This window comes from Marmota monax, unplaced genomic scaffold (assembly GCF_021218885.2).
Source record: "Marmota monax isolate L192 unplaced genomic scaffold, Marmota_monax_Labrador192_F-V1.1 WCK01_AAM20220418_F8-fsc00001, whole genome shotgun sequence".
In the NCBI taxonomy this organism is placed as follows: Eukaryota; Metazoa; Chordata; class Mammalia; order Rodentia; family Sciuridae; genus Marmota; species Marmota monax.
In genome coordinates, this window is record NW_026693777.1 from 17115772 (window position 1) to 17130783 (window position 15012).

Here is a 15012-nt window from a genome sequence, read left to right on the forward strand (position 1 = left end):
AATCCCTAGTACTAGGAACCAAAAAAAAAAAAAAAAAAAGGTGAGGAACATGGGATGGTGTAGGTTACAGTATTTACTAAGAGATCACAGTAGGCTAAGAGAAGGGGACACTGCATCAAGAAGGTGAGGAGGCTGGGGAAAAGCATCCAGACACAGGGACAACATAAACAAAAGCTGCTTATTTCTAATTTATTACTATAAAAATTACACCATAGGATGCAATTCTAGCTTTTAGGATTAAAAACAACACAAACCTAAGGATGGCTGGCTATTTTGGCTATGCAAACCCTTCCTTGCCGCCGCCCCTCCCCCCAACACACTTTCATCTCAGGACAGCAGTGTGAAAGGGGCATAATGCTGACTTCCTAAGAATTTCAAACTCCACTGCTCAAGGCAGAGGAGGGACAGAGCACTTCACCTGGTGACTCCTGTAGAGATGACAGGAATCGTAAACAGCATGTCTTCTTTGCTGGTTTTCCTCATGAGGAGAGGTTTTTGAGAAACATGGAACACTCTGGGCACAATCTCTGTAACTAGCACACCACACACATTTTGAGATGTGTATATATATTATATATATACACACACATATACCAGCACAAAATGCACCAGTAATAACTAATGAAATCTAATGACACACAAATAATACATTTCAGTGATACACTTCATGTGTTCTTGCTTCTCTTTTCTGGGAGTAGAGAGCTATCTTCATAAATCACATTTGCTAACAATGGCAGAAGGCAAAACACTGCATCAGTGAAGCTGTGCCTTTTGGAGCAGGTGGTATACTGCGTCTCTACCCACCTCCCACCTTGCCTAGAGGATGTGCATACAGCAGATAGATCTTTCCACTGTCCTTCATAGCTTTTCATTACTTTTTTGATGTTCAAATCAAGCCTGGCTGTCAAACAGAAACACTGTTGTCAGGTAAGTAATGAGCCACTCACATAAAGTATGCACTAATAAAAATTTAATATCATAAACAAACCAGAAAACAGCATTTTTTTTTTTAAAACCATTCACAATTAAAATGGAAAGAGACAAAATTATAAGGCAGCCATCCATGGAATGATTTCATGTGTACAAAGGATCCAGAAAAAGGGATATTTAAAATCTCTGTTTAGGCCACCAAACCAGGGGAACTGCAGTGTTATCCCATGAGACTTCCAGCTTGCAGAAGATGCCACCAGACAAAAATCAAAGCCAATTTCCCTGTGTTAAGCAACTGTGTTAGGCTAAGCATATCTAGAGAATCCCTAAGTGGTTGGCTAGTCTTTTCCCACAAGTCACAAGTCTTCTTCAGAGCTCCTGAGGTGATTCTGAGATGTCTCAGGTACAAAGAGGTTACATCATTGGTTTTAATTTCATAGCATCTCCAAGAGCACTCTTAGGGAGATGCGGACCATCCTGTACTGAACAAATTCTCTGATGCAAGGAAGGGTCCCTTGTAGAACAACTACCAAGGGCTCTCATCTTAATTTGCAGCAGTTTGAGATGGATGTGATTATTATTCTCAGTCTCCCAAAGGGCTCAGGGACCAAGAGGCAGGAGCGTTCTGCCACAGTGGGGGCTTGTGCTATTAACATACAGTTCCCATGTTCAGTACCTAGCTACCAAGTGTCAGGGGCTTAATAAACAATGTTGGTGAGTCCTCCTAGTTCTATTGAAAAAGAGGAAAACCAGGCAGTGACACTTAGAAATAGGCTGGTTAAAAAAAAAAAAAAAAAAACAACACAATTACACTTTCTCCTTTCTACAAGAAATGACACCTCAAAACAGCCATTCCCTTTCTTTTCTCTAATGATTCAAAATACTAGAACAGGCTAACTTGGCTGTTTTGAATTGGGGGGAAAAAAAAGTGAAGGGTGAGGAGAGAACACACAGCCTCTGTAGGTAGTACTGCTTCCAAATTCCTATGTTCCAGTGCAGAACCTCTGCCTTTAAAAAAAAAAAATAATAATAATCTGACAACAGAATTCACAGGAAAACCGATTCAAACCTGGCACATCACTGCTTTGGTGATATTGGAATTAAGCAAGTAACTGGAGGCCAAGTGAGGGGGATTAGTGTTTTTCAACCTAATTTGCCACTTAAGAGAGCAGGTGGAATCTGAAGAAAGTCTATCCCTACTAAGGAAAGGGACTCAAATTGCATTAAGATTGACTTTGGTTACGAGGAAGGATGGACTATGCTTTTCATCATCAATTGCATCTCTTTGGTTGCCAATAATTCCATTTGTAATCATGGCAGCAGCTTAAGTATCGCCAATGTTTTCAAATGTATTAAAGCATTAAGGCATCCACATCTAAGGAGGCAGTTTTAAATAGGAGGAAAAGGGGACTGAAATGTGGTGAAAAGTGAGCACTGAGATGGCCTCTCCTGGGACTCTGCCTACCACAGGAGCGAGCTCTTCCTCCAGTGAAGGAAGCCTCTGCAATGCTTCTTGGTTCTCTGCTGCCTGAAGATGCATTTGAGCCCTATAAATTCATATGGCTATTTTTGCCTGCTGCCCAGGAGAGAAATGAGTAGTTCCTGAGGCAGCAGCTTTAGGATCTGGGAAAGCTCACGGCTTCTGAGAGCTTGTTAATGTGGAGATCCAGAGGGGAAGGCAAATCTGGAAGTTCAATGGTTCAACCCTTGCCATAGTTCAAGGCCCTATCGAGCAAGATAGTCTAGCCAAACTTTTAAGCATGATGGCAAGGCACTGCGAAAGGCTTTGGCCAGCAGAACAAATTTCAGACCATTGCACACAATATGATAGGAATCATTTACATCCAAATCAGACACAGGAATCTACTATTTATTTGATCTCTAATTTTCTAGAGAAAATCACAGCAGCCATACTTTGGAAGGACCAGATGAGACCCTGGGCCTTTCCCAAGCCAGCTGCTATCATATCTCATTGGGAAAGTCCCCCAGCCCTTCCCTACTCTACCCGCTCCCAGATTTTAACACTGTATGCAATGGCTGCCAGCCACTACACAAAACCCTATCCTACATAGGCTACTTTCTTCACTGAAGCCAGCAGAGGACTCACAAGTTTAATTCCATGGCTGCTGACTCAGTGACAAATCTAGGAAAGAAATTAAAAAAAAAAAAAAAGAAAGAAAAAGAAAAAAGATCACAGGCATGCTGGCTTATGTGTCATATAAAACATTTTTACGAAATGATTAAATCCCCTGCCCTGAAGAAACTAGTCTTGGTTCCGTCTTAATGTAATATTTTGAAATGGTACAGAAAATCAAAATAAATTAATAATACAGTATTATACACTCATTTGACAAAACGGTTTATGCAGATTTTGGCAAATATGGAAAATAACCTTAGTTTGTTAAACACTTTCATCATTTCAGTTGTTTAAATTATCAGAATATTAGTGATTGTGTCAATTCACATGAGGAAGTGCTATTTTGAGGTTTAACAAAGCTGCATTTGACACAAAGGTAACATCTTTGAAGGGAATTAAAAATAGAGACAATATTATCTTCATCATCACAGTTCAAGAAGTGGTTGTCCTGATGAGAACTCATTTCACACAAGTATTAACATCGCCACCAGCAGTAAGCAGCAAACTGTGGGGAGGAGGGTCTGGAGGAAAAAGTTAGGAGAAAAGCACGGGAAAGATGAAGACACAAGACATGATTTCAATAACCTTTAAACAGGCAGACACTTCCCACTCATGAGTCAGCTAGACTTTCTTCACGCTACAGGTGCTTATGTGAGCAGACATACCGCTCTCCACGCTGGACAAAGGCTTAGCCAGAGGGATTGCTGACCTGCTAAAAGAAATACTTAAAGAAAGAAAGAAAGGACAACACAGATTTTGGTAGTCTTACTTTTCAAAAGTTCACTACAAAGATGTCAACAATTATTCAAATTCACTTAAAATGTAGCATCTCTTAATTTCCAAAGATCCTTTGTGATCAGACTGTTCTTGAAGGACAGGCTATACCTGAACTTACTAGAACTTCACCTCTCTATAGGAATGTGCTGGAGACAGGTATTCTGCAAAAGAAACTTCAAAATGCTACAAAATACCAGTCACCCTTAAAAAGCTAGTCTCACCTTTGCAGCTCCACTGGATGGAATGGCAGGCTGTATTTAGAGGCACGTGCAAAGGAGGTGTTTAAGTCTCTCTAGAAGTACCTTCTCAAAGGATATCTCTTTCTAGGATAAGGTCAGCTTTCAATGTGTTTTGCCCTTACTTTCCTTACTCTAATCTCAAATTAACTACAATCACCTTTAGCATCTAAGACAGTGGGTGCTATGAGTTCCTATCAAGGCATGTGGCATAGATGCTAAAGCACCATTCGTACACGGTGAAAACCATGTGAAAAATCAAGGGGTAAAGTGGCAGAGCCTCTAACTAAGAGATTAAGCTTAATTACAGAACACTGTGTTCTCATATTTACTATTTCATTATGAGTATGAAGTTCTCCACTTTTCCTTAAAACTAAATTTCATCTTCCCTGAGAGTAGGGTTAAGAGAAACATCAAAACTCAATATGCCAAGGGCCCTTTAAAACACAACACAAGCCTATTACCTAGCCACAATGTGTTGTTCCTACTTAAAAGCTTTTCCATTACCCCAGGATGGAATCTCACCTCCCTCCGGACTCTAGGAACACAGGTGGAGATGGGCAAGGCGAGACAAGAGACTGAGGAAGTGAGTAGCTGTCATGTTCCCGCTGATCTCACTGGATGGCAAATGGCCGCTGACTGAGGCTGGAACCTGAATATTTAATGCTGGTGTCCTACTGATAGGATGAGTGGGATGATGCAACCCAGAACCAAGGCTGCCACCTCCAGGCGGCTGAGGCCTCTCCCTCCAGTGGCATCAGGCTTGTGGCTATGCCCCATTCCGCCCACCTCAGGGAGGACGTGTACTGTGGCAACATAAAGAAATGTCCCAGCAGAGAAAAGCATGGCCACTCCGGTGGCATTGACCTCTGAAAGGGCTTCTTTACTGCTCTGTGAATTAAAACAGAGAGGCAAAATTAAGTAAAATTCAGAGTCAGGAAAACGTCCCAATTAAAAAACATTCAAAATTCATGTCTGGTGCTCCTAGGACACTGGGGACATCTTGAGAGCAAAGTAACTCTATCTCATTTATAAGGAGCTTCCAAATAAGGGTTTAGTAATAGTAAGATCAATGGTGTAAATAATAATAATAATAATTTTTTTTAGAGAGAGAGAGAATTTTTTAATATTTATTTTTTAGTTTTCGGTGGACACAACATCTTTATTTTATTTTTATGTGGTGCTGAGGATCGAACCCAGTGCTCCGCGCATGCAGGCAAGCACGCTACTGCTTGAGCCACATCCCCAGCCCAGTAAATAATTATTTTAAAAAATTTATTATAAATTCACAATTTGTTTTTTTTAAATATTTGTTTTTTTAGTTTTAGATGGACACAATATCTTTATTTTATATTTATGTGGTGCTGAGGATCAAACCCAGTGCCTCATGCATGAAGGCAAGTGTTCTACCACTGAGCCACAACCTCAGCCTGACAATTTATAATTATAAATATTTACAAGATACAAAGTAATGTTAGTATTTATGAGTACATTGTGGAAAACTTAAATCAAGCTGATTATCATATCCATTACCTCAAATACTTTAAAAATTTTTTTTAAATATATTTTTTTTAGTTGTAGATGGACACAATGCCTGTATTTTATTTATTTATTTTTATGTGGTGCTGAGACTTGAAGCCAGTGCCTCACATATGCTAGGCAAGCACTCTACCACTGAGCAACAATCTCAGCCCTCAAAAATACTTTTTTTGTAGTGAGAATACTTGAAATTTACTAGTGATTATGGAAGCATTCTATTATTAGCTAAATCCACTATGACTGCTTTTCAAAACAAACATCAAGTGCTGATTACCAGGTTTTGCCTGCATTATTCTTGAGACAGAACCAACAAGAAGTTAATGTAGATATTAAGTTTCAGACATTTGTTCATTTTATTAATATTTTTATTATTATTATTTGTTCATTCTACTAATATTTAACAAGTATTCTCTGTGTGTCAGGCTCTGGGCCAGGTGCTTGAGATAAAGTGGCCATTAAGACGCAGGAGACACCTTCACCCAGCTTAGAATGGTCTCATTTACCTAACTTCATATAACTGATTTCAACCTTTTCTATGAAAAAGGACCTATAGGTTAAAAATGATTAATTAAAATTGTAAGAAAAGAACCTGCCACAGATTCAGCATTTAACTCCATCCCTTCAGAATTATCAGTACCTTCTTATAAAAAGTTCAGAGCTCATATTGATCGATGAAGTGATAGTCATATTTTAGAAGGAACCATGTAGCCAGACACATCACATGCCTATAATCCCATCAGTTCAGAAGGCTGAGGCATGAATATCACAAGTTCAAGGCCAGTTTGGGCACTTAGTTAGACCTTCCCTCAAAATAAAAAAGAAAAAGAACTGGGGATGTAGCTTAATAGTAGAGTGTCCCTGGTCCAATTCCCAGTACCAACCAATAATAATAACAATAATAATTATAACAAATAAAATATAATTAAAGGAACTATGTATTGTTCATTGGCTAAAAAAATAAGGTTCTTCAGGTGAATGGAAAGAAGTTTAATAATGACTCATTTGTTAGCAACTGAGGTCAACAAATCCTCAATGAATAGAAACTTAACCATTTTTTAACCATCTCATTTTTCATGTTCCTTTTAATACAGGTTTTAATATATTAAATACAGAATCAATGACCTTCAGAGAGGGCATGGAGAAAAGCAGTTTCCCTCAACAAGTCCTGGCCCAGTCTAGTTCTGAGACTTTCACCTGTAGCCTGCCAGTTGACTTTTGGGTGAAGCAGGGAGGGTTGTTGCTAAGAACTATAGCCCAACTAGAAAGAATTATGAGGCACAGAAAGGTGCAGCTTGGAAATGGAAGGGTGTCCAGACTCTGAGCTGACAAATGACATAGGTCACCGCAGGTCTGAACGAGAAAGGACTAGCTATTTACTATTGAGTGATCTGAGAGTGGGAGTAGAAGAATCTGAGTGTTTGCTGACTGTAGCCATCTTGCTCACCCTCTGCTCTTTTAAGGGCTGCCACATGGCTTGTCACACAATGATATAACAGAAATTATTTCCATCCAAACCAGAAAGAGCAATCTACTGTTTGTTTGATCTCTGATTTTCAAAGAGAATCACAGCAGCCATACTCTGGAAGGACCAGATGAGACCCTGGGCCTCTCCAAAGCCAGCTGCTATCATATCTCATCGGGAGAGTCCCCCAGCCCTTCCCTACTCTACCCGCTCCCAGATTTTAACACTGTATGCAATGGCTGCCAGCCCACTATACAAAACCCTATCCTACTTAGGCTACTTTCTTCACTGAAGCCAGCAGAGGACTCACAAGTTTAATTCCATGGCTGCTGACCCAGTGACAAATCTAGGAAAGAAGTAAAAAAGAAATTAAAAAAAAAAAAAAAGGAAGAAAGAAAGAAAAAGAGATCACAGGCATGCTGGCTTATGTGTCATATAAAACATTTTTACAAAATGATTAAATCCCCTGCCCTGAAGAAACTAAACTAGTCTTGGTTCCATCTTAATGTAATGTGCCAACCTCAACATTCATTGAGGTACTTCAACATTCATTGTAGATGGTTATGACTTACTGTACATCTAAAAATAAAACAGGTATGGCTGGTTAAGTTATATTATTTATTTTTTTTACCTTTATTTTTATTTGTTTTTATTTTTATGTGGTGCTGAGGATCGAACCCAGTGTCTCGCACATGCCCGGCAAGCACTCTATCGCTGAGCCACAACCTCAGCCCCAAGTTATATTATTTTTATTATATTATTTAGGTGAAGCAGGGAGGGTTGTTGTTAAGAACTGTAGCCCAAGTAGACAGAATTATGAGGCACAGAAAGGTGCAGCTTGGAAATGGAAGGGTGTCTAGACTCTGAGCTGACAAATGACACAGGTCACTGCAGGTCTGAATGAGAAAGGACTAGATATTTACTATTGAGTATCTGAGAGCAGGAGTAGAAGAATCTTGAGTGTTTGCTGACTACAGCCATCTTGCTATGGCCATAGTCTTGAAGTTCTTTCATATATCTGTGCAAATATTCTTAGAACTTACAAAAGAAGTCTTCAAAGTGAACCAATAAGGAAATGTTAAACTTAAAAAGAGGACTGACTTGGAATTAAGACACTTTACCTTATATAGGTTTTTATTCCTAATTTTTATCTTTAGTTGGAGAAGGTAATTATTTGAAAATTTTGACATAAGAGACCATAAGTTTCTAGTAGATCATAAGGGAACCAGACACTTGTCTAGAAAAATCTAGGAATGGTCAAACTTACCTTGCTTAGGCCTAAGTATGTCACCATGGACATAACTGGGGCTGCCAGTGCAAAGACCAGCAAGTGCTTTCTGATTCGATTCCGTTCCAGACCAGCATGCATTAAGAAGGAAACCAGTCCAAAAGCTGCTGGTGCCTAGAAATGAAAGATTATCCCTTATTATTTTTCTGGAAATGTGGATTGCTTCTCCATCAAAAAGTACATGCCAGCTGGGCACAGTGGCACATGCCTATAACCCCAGCTACTCAGGAGGCTGAGGCAGGAGGATTGCAAGTTCAAGACCAACTTTAGCAATTTAGTGAGGCTCTAAGCAATTTAGTGATATCCTGTTTCAACATAAAAAATAAAAAAGCTGTGAAACACACACACACACACACACAAAAAAAAAAAGCACAGAGGAGTGAGATGGTGGTTCAAGCCTGTAATCCCAGTCTCTCAGGACTCTGAGGCAGGAGGATTGCAATTTCAAGACCAGTCTCAGCAACTTAATCAGACCCTTAGCAGTTTAGAGAAGATCCATGTCTCAAAAAATAAAAAGGGCTAGGGATGAAGCTCAGGGATAAAGTTCAGTATATAAGGTTCAATCCTTGGTATATTAAAAAAAAAAAAAAAAGTACATTGCCATCGTCTAGGAAGTCTCTTACCAAAAGCCTGGGCAGAGTACCTGAGCTCTGCCTTTTAGGAATTAACATTCTAAGCTAAGAAAAGATCCTACAAAAAAAAAAAAAAAAAAAAAATACGAACAAAATTCTATGAAATATGGGCTGGGGTTGTGGTTCAGTGGTAGAGTGCTTGACTAGCATATGTGAGGCACTGGGTTCGATTCTCAGAACCACATATAAACAAATGAATAAAAATAAAGGTCTGGGGCTGGGCCTGTGGCTCAGTGGTAACACACTTGCCTGTCATGTGTGAGGCACTGGGTTTGATTATCAGCACTGCATATAAATAAATTAAATAAAGGTCTATCAGCAACTAAAAAAAAATTAAAGGTCCATTAACTAAAAATATATATTAAAAAATTTAAAAAATTCTATGAAATATAGAGATCTATAGAGAATTTAATAGTTTGTGTATATGGTCACAAAAACATAAAACCCTATAAGTAAGACTTTTTAAAAAATGGTAGCCAAAAAAATAGGTTTAAATAGATTTATTCAATTCTCCAAAATGAAACTCGCTCAAAAAATATTTAGTTAGGAAACTAAAAAAGAATTTTGAAGTTAGGAAACTAAATAAAAAACATTTCCCCACTTCAACGAAACATTAAAGACCAAGAGAAATTTTAACTATGCATATATTCAAAATCAAATCTTGGCTTACCTTATGTAGCATTATTGCCACAAACACAATTAACTGGACACTAGTCTGTGAAGTAGAAGCTGCTGCTCCCAAAGCAACACCATCAGCTAAATTTGGAAACAATGAAACATAAAATGCTATAAAAAACATCAATAACAGCTAGAGGCTGAGTGTGTGGTCTTTAGTTATAAAGCTGGATTTGACTCTAGGAAGATTACTTAACCTAACCTTTCTTTAACCTTCTCATCTTTAAAAATGGGTTTAATAAAGCATGTATTTCTCGGGATTTTCACAAAGTTAAATGAGTGAATATATGTACAAAGCTTAACTTTGGGTCCAGAGTATTCAAGTATCTATTAACTGCAATAACAAAAATGCAAGAAGAATTTCAAAGGATGCATCTCTTCATCTTATAGATAAAGACCTTCAAACTTGACCTAGATGATTTAAACATGGGTATACTGGCTAGTGGATGAATTTTATTAGAAAAGTATGTCATACCAGAAACACCTAGATATTTTCACATTCCTGTATTTGTTGTTGACAGAATCCTACCACTAGGGCTAGGTTTGGGTTATGGTTCTGAAGTGTGCCCAGTAGCAATGCTGTGACTTCTGCATGCCACCTACCACCTCTGCCTACACTGGTACTTTGGATATACACTGGGCAGCAGGGTTACTCAGTACTTTAGTGTCAAGGCTCTTTTCCAGAAAAGATCCTAAGGCAGAGGTCAGCAAACTTCATAAAGGGCCAGAGAATAAATGTCTTAGGCTTTGCCAGTCATTTGGTTTCTTGTAACTACTCAACCCTGTTAGCGCTGCGCAAAAATTGCCACAGAAAATACATAAACATGAAGGCATGGCTGTGTTCTAATACAACTTTATTAATTTGAATTATATAATTTTCATATGCCATGAAATACTCTTTCCTTTTTAACCATTAAAAAAACATTTGAGAAATCATTCTTAGCTTGCAAAACCAACACAGGACAGACCAGGGCTCATACTTGTGCTGGAGGACTTCATTAAGCAACCCCATCCCTGAAGGCCAGCCCAAGAGCACTGAGTACAGATGGGCCCAGTAAACACTAAGGCTTCCCCTGAAACAAGAAGGAGAGAGGTCCCGCTGCAGTCCAACCCTACCTGCAGCATGGACGACCAGACCAAGTGTGGTGGTGATTTTGGAACTGCTAGGCCTTCCTGTTTCTGGATCTGTAGTGAAAATGAGAAGGACAACATTAAATAATGAGAGACAGAAACTACCCAAACACTAGTCTGGGGGTGGATGAATTTTTTTGAAAGCTTTTGAAGTCATAAGTTATAATCCTTACAACTGTCTTCTTTCTTCCTGCTTCAAACACCTGGAGGTTTCCCCCAACTGCCCAAACTTCTTCACACTCCTTTAAATCTCCACTACTCCATGGAAAGCGCTCTGTGACCTCTGATGGCTTCTTTCCACAACCATCTAACTGTCATTGTTTGCCACTTCATCTTCCCGGGCCTTCTACAACTTTATCTTCACTATTACATTGTCACATTTGCTCTATTTTATCACCACCACCCTAACCTAAATTTTCATCAACTCAAACCTACATATGCAATAGGCTCCCACTGGTTTTCCCTTCCTTTCATTTCCCCCTCATCAAATTTATCTCAAACATTTTATTTCAGAATCATCTTTTGAAAAATATTATGTTGTGTCCATTAATTATTTAAGAACATGCTGGGTTTTAACTTTTATAGCAAAGGTGAAATTGTTTATTTTTTATAGTGTTTTATTTATTGAAATTGTTTTATAGAGAGCTTTTAAAAATAAATATAGGGGCCAGGGGTAGAGCCTAGTGGTAGAACAGATGCCTGAGTTTGGTCTGCAGCACCACAGAACTAGAATGTCTCTCCTCCACTTCTTCACTTCATAGGTTTCTAGTACTTTTAGGCTTTTCTCAGTCACTCTCTCCTCAGCCAAAACTCTAAACTCCTGCTGAAGAGTTTCCACCCATGTCTCCGCCACACCCCACATGTCAATAGTTGGGTAAAACTTGAAAAAAAAAAATCTTATACCACCCATATTTCCCATGGGTTTCAGTAGGGGTTTTTGTTGTTATTTCTGTAGTATTGGGAATTAAAAGCAGAGCATCCCACATGCTAGGTATTCTCACTTAAAAAAAAAATGAGTCAGGGTCTCACCAAGTTGCTAACGCTGTCCTTGATTTTGTGATTCTCTTACCCTAGCCTCCTGAGTCATTGGGATTACAGGCACGCACCACTCACCTGGCAAAACTATCTTGACTTTTAGAACCAACTTTGTTATTTCCCAAACTTGTTCTTTGGATCATGAATTCATATATAAAGTGTCAGAAAGAACAAAAAAAAATTGTGAAGAAAACAAGAATATTTCCCTTCAGAAAGATCAGCTAAATGTGAAAATATTAAACTGTTCCCTACCTATCCTTAGGTTGGGTAGCTTCACTGCAGTGGCTCAGGAAGGGTCAGCCTCCCTCATTCCAAATCAACCCCATCACAGAACACCTGTTGCCAAGTAGCAAGCCAGAGGTTTGGACTGGATGCCCCATAAAAGAAGACTCTGAAAGCATTCCAACCTCTGAACTCTGTGAAAGAAAATATTATTTTTGCTGTGCTGGGGGCTGGAATCAGGGCTTTTCACGTGTTAGTGAGTACTCTACCACTGAGCTACATCCCTAGTCCCCCAATTTCTCTCGAGACAAGGTCTTACTATATTGCCTAGGCTGGTCTCAAACTCCTGCACTCAAGTGGTCCTCCTGCCTCTGCCTCCCAAATGGCTGGAACTACAGGTGTGTGTCACCATGTCCAGCTAAAAAAAAAATCTTAATTTGAATGTGACAAAATGAGTGCTTTGGGGCTGCTACATATCCATATTCTGCAAAACAGCTCAAGGACAGAAAAGGCAAATTATTGACATCTCCATGCTAAAGGGTGCACCGCACAGCACAGTCATACCCAGGTGTAACTGCTTCCCGTGGCATGCTTCCTCCCTGTCTCCTGGGTTAAGCACAAGGATGCCAAGCTCTCTCACAGTAATTAGCACTCTCACCCTTTCTTTAATAATTTAAAACAAAGACACTGATCTGGCTTAATTCTTCCTTTTGCATCTAGGTAAGACTATTCTTTCCCTATTCAAGTTTTCTTTTTTCTACTTTGGTTTCAAAAACTACAAACACATTGAAATTAAAATATGAAATGACATTAATAAAAAATAATGTGGGGTCCAAAAACCACAGTATGAGATAGTCAACAGAGTGGCTTATATAACACCCCACCTCATCCTTCCCAGCAGCATGCTTAGGGAGTCACTGCAAGGCTGCTCCAGATTTACATGGTCATTATGGTCTAACAGTCACATGTGAAAAAGCCACCTAAACCCACACCAAGATGGGCTGTCCACTCCAAGGAAGCCCAGATGTCTTTTGCAATCAAGTTTCTGTGCAAGGCAGACTCAGCCCCTGGGAGGATGGTGTGCTGGGGAAATGATTCCCCTGAGAAGCTAGGTGAAGTTAGGAGACTAATATTGAAAACTGTGCTGGATATCTTCAAGAACCTGTTCCAGTTCTTCATCTTCAAATTGCCCCACCAGGCTTGGGATAAGAGCCTTGGAATCCTCAGCAGTCTCCGGACAAAAGTTGGCCAAACAAACCAACTCACACTTATATAGCTTTTTCTGGAACAGCAAGCTACAGACACTGGCATTGGTCTTTCTGTTTTTGAAATTACTGAGACAGGAAGTGTAATTTAAAGTTTTCATGAAGACTCCTCAGAGTACCTACTCACCCTCTGCACTCTCGTTCTTTTTTTTTTAATTTATTTGTAATTGTAGATGGAGAGAATGCCTTTATTTTATTTGTTTATTTTTATGTGGTGCTGAGGATCGAATCCAGTGCCTCAAGCATGCTTAGGCAAGCGCTCTGCCATTGAGCTACAGCCCCAGCCTTCATTCTGTTGCTTTTGATGCTCCAGAAGCAAATGAATTTAGACCAGTCTTGGCTGTTCTGAACTCTTTGGGACAGATCAGCTCTGAGGTGTCTTCTATGTGGCCCGCCCAAGGATCACTGCAACTGTCACCATCACTGCGCCACATACTCTAAGAATCTGTTTTTTAAAGCTGTTTGAAGTGTTCTATTAGGTAGGCTCTTAAGCCATTTACCAACCAATGCCACCATATTTCTCACTCCAGACCAGTTAAACCAATGTCTTTAACACCCTCTAACAAAACATTCTCCTTCCCCAAATCTCCTCACCCCCCCCCCCTTTTTTGGCACAAGGGACTGAACTCAGGGGTGCTTCATCACTGAACTACATCCCCGGCTCTTTTTTATATTTTATTTAGATACAGGGCCTCACTGGGTTGCTGAGGCCCTTGCTAAGTTGCTGAGGCTGGCTTTGAACTTGTGATCCTCCTCCAGCCTCAGTCTCCTGAGCTGCTGGGATTACAGGCATGTGCCACCGCACCCAGCCTCACCCTTAATTCTGGACATATACTCTTGTCAACCCAAAACATAGACACATTCCAAGTCTAATTCTAAGACCACCTCCTTCAAGAAAGGACAAAAGATTAGTTACAACTCAAAGCAACTTTCCTCTGGCTCCTACCTAAGGTTCTACGCAGCCCAGATCCACATGTGACTTCAGAGGTTTTTCTGTATCCCCACTCAGACACCCAAGACCACTTTCACTTAAATATGTCTTTACATCCCCAGATTGACTGTAACTAATAAAGAACATATTTTCTACTTCTTTCTCTTTTTAACATGTCTCACAGAATGTGGCACAGCACTGGGTACACAAAAGTTGCAAGTATTTATCTGTATCACAGAGGCCACATTTGCCTTACACTCCTAGGCTTATAAATTTTAAACTGAAACTGTCAAGAAATATAAGAAAAACACCACAGTGGCCATTGTGGGCAAATACGTAATGTAGTCAGAGTCGGACATCATCCAATAGTGGGTACTTTTCATTTGCTATTTGAAATAAAGCACATGAATAAAACCATTTTAAACTAAATCAACTTTTTAAGACAATATTTTATTTTTAATTTATTATTATTATCTTTATTTTGGGGATTGAATCCAATAGTGCCTTACCACTGAGTCATGTCTCTAGCCTTTTTTTTTTTTTGAGACAGGGTCCCACTAAGTTGCCAAGGCTGGCCTCAAACTTGTAATCCTCCTGCCTTAGCCATCTAAGTCATTGGGATTATAGGCATGAGCCACTGCACCCAGCTAATATTTTATTTTTAAATATGTCTATGGCAAAAACAGGAATAGTGAGAACAAAAAGATTGAAAACCTTTTTAGACCAAAGGTGCTTTTTGTTTTACGTTGCTT

At 39.4% G+C, this 15012-nt stretch overlaps 1 protein-coding gene across 3 annotated transcripts in view; it reads right to left on the reverse strand.

The window, feature by feature from the left end:
* Positions 1 to 953: 953 nt before the first annotated feature.
* Positions 954 to 15012, reverse strand: part of Slc39a9 (solute carrier family 39 member 9) — a 52659-nt gene continuing 38600 nt past the window's right edge. For 2 of the 3 annotated variants that reach the window (XM_046460996.2, XM_046460998.2), the window contains exons 4-7: positions 10793 to 10861; positions 9672 to 9757; positions 8349 to 8483; positions 954 to 4971 (exon numbers count right to left, since the gene is read on the reverse strand). In XM_046460996.2, coding sequence (XP_046316952.1) covers positions 4741 to 4971; positions 8349 to 8483; positions 9672 to 9757; positions 10793 to 10861 — 521 coding nt within the window. In that variant the 3' untranslated portion in view covers positions 954 to 4740. The remainder of the gene's footprint in view (positions 4972 to 8348; positions 8484 to 9671; positions 9758 to 10792; positions 10862 to 15012) is intronic. The other variant, XM_046460999.2, reaches the window with a different exon arrangement.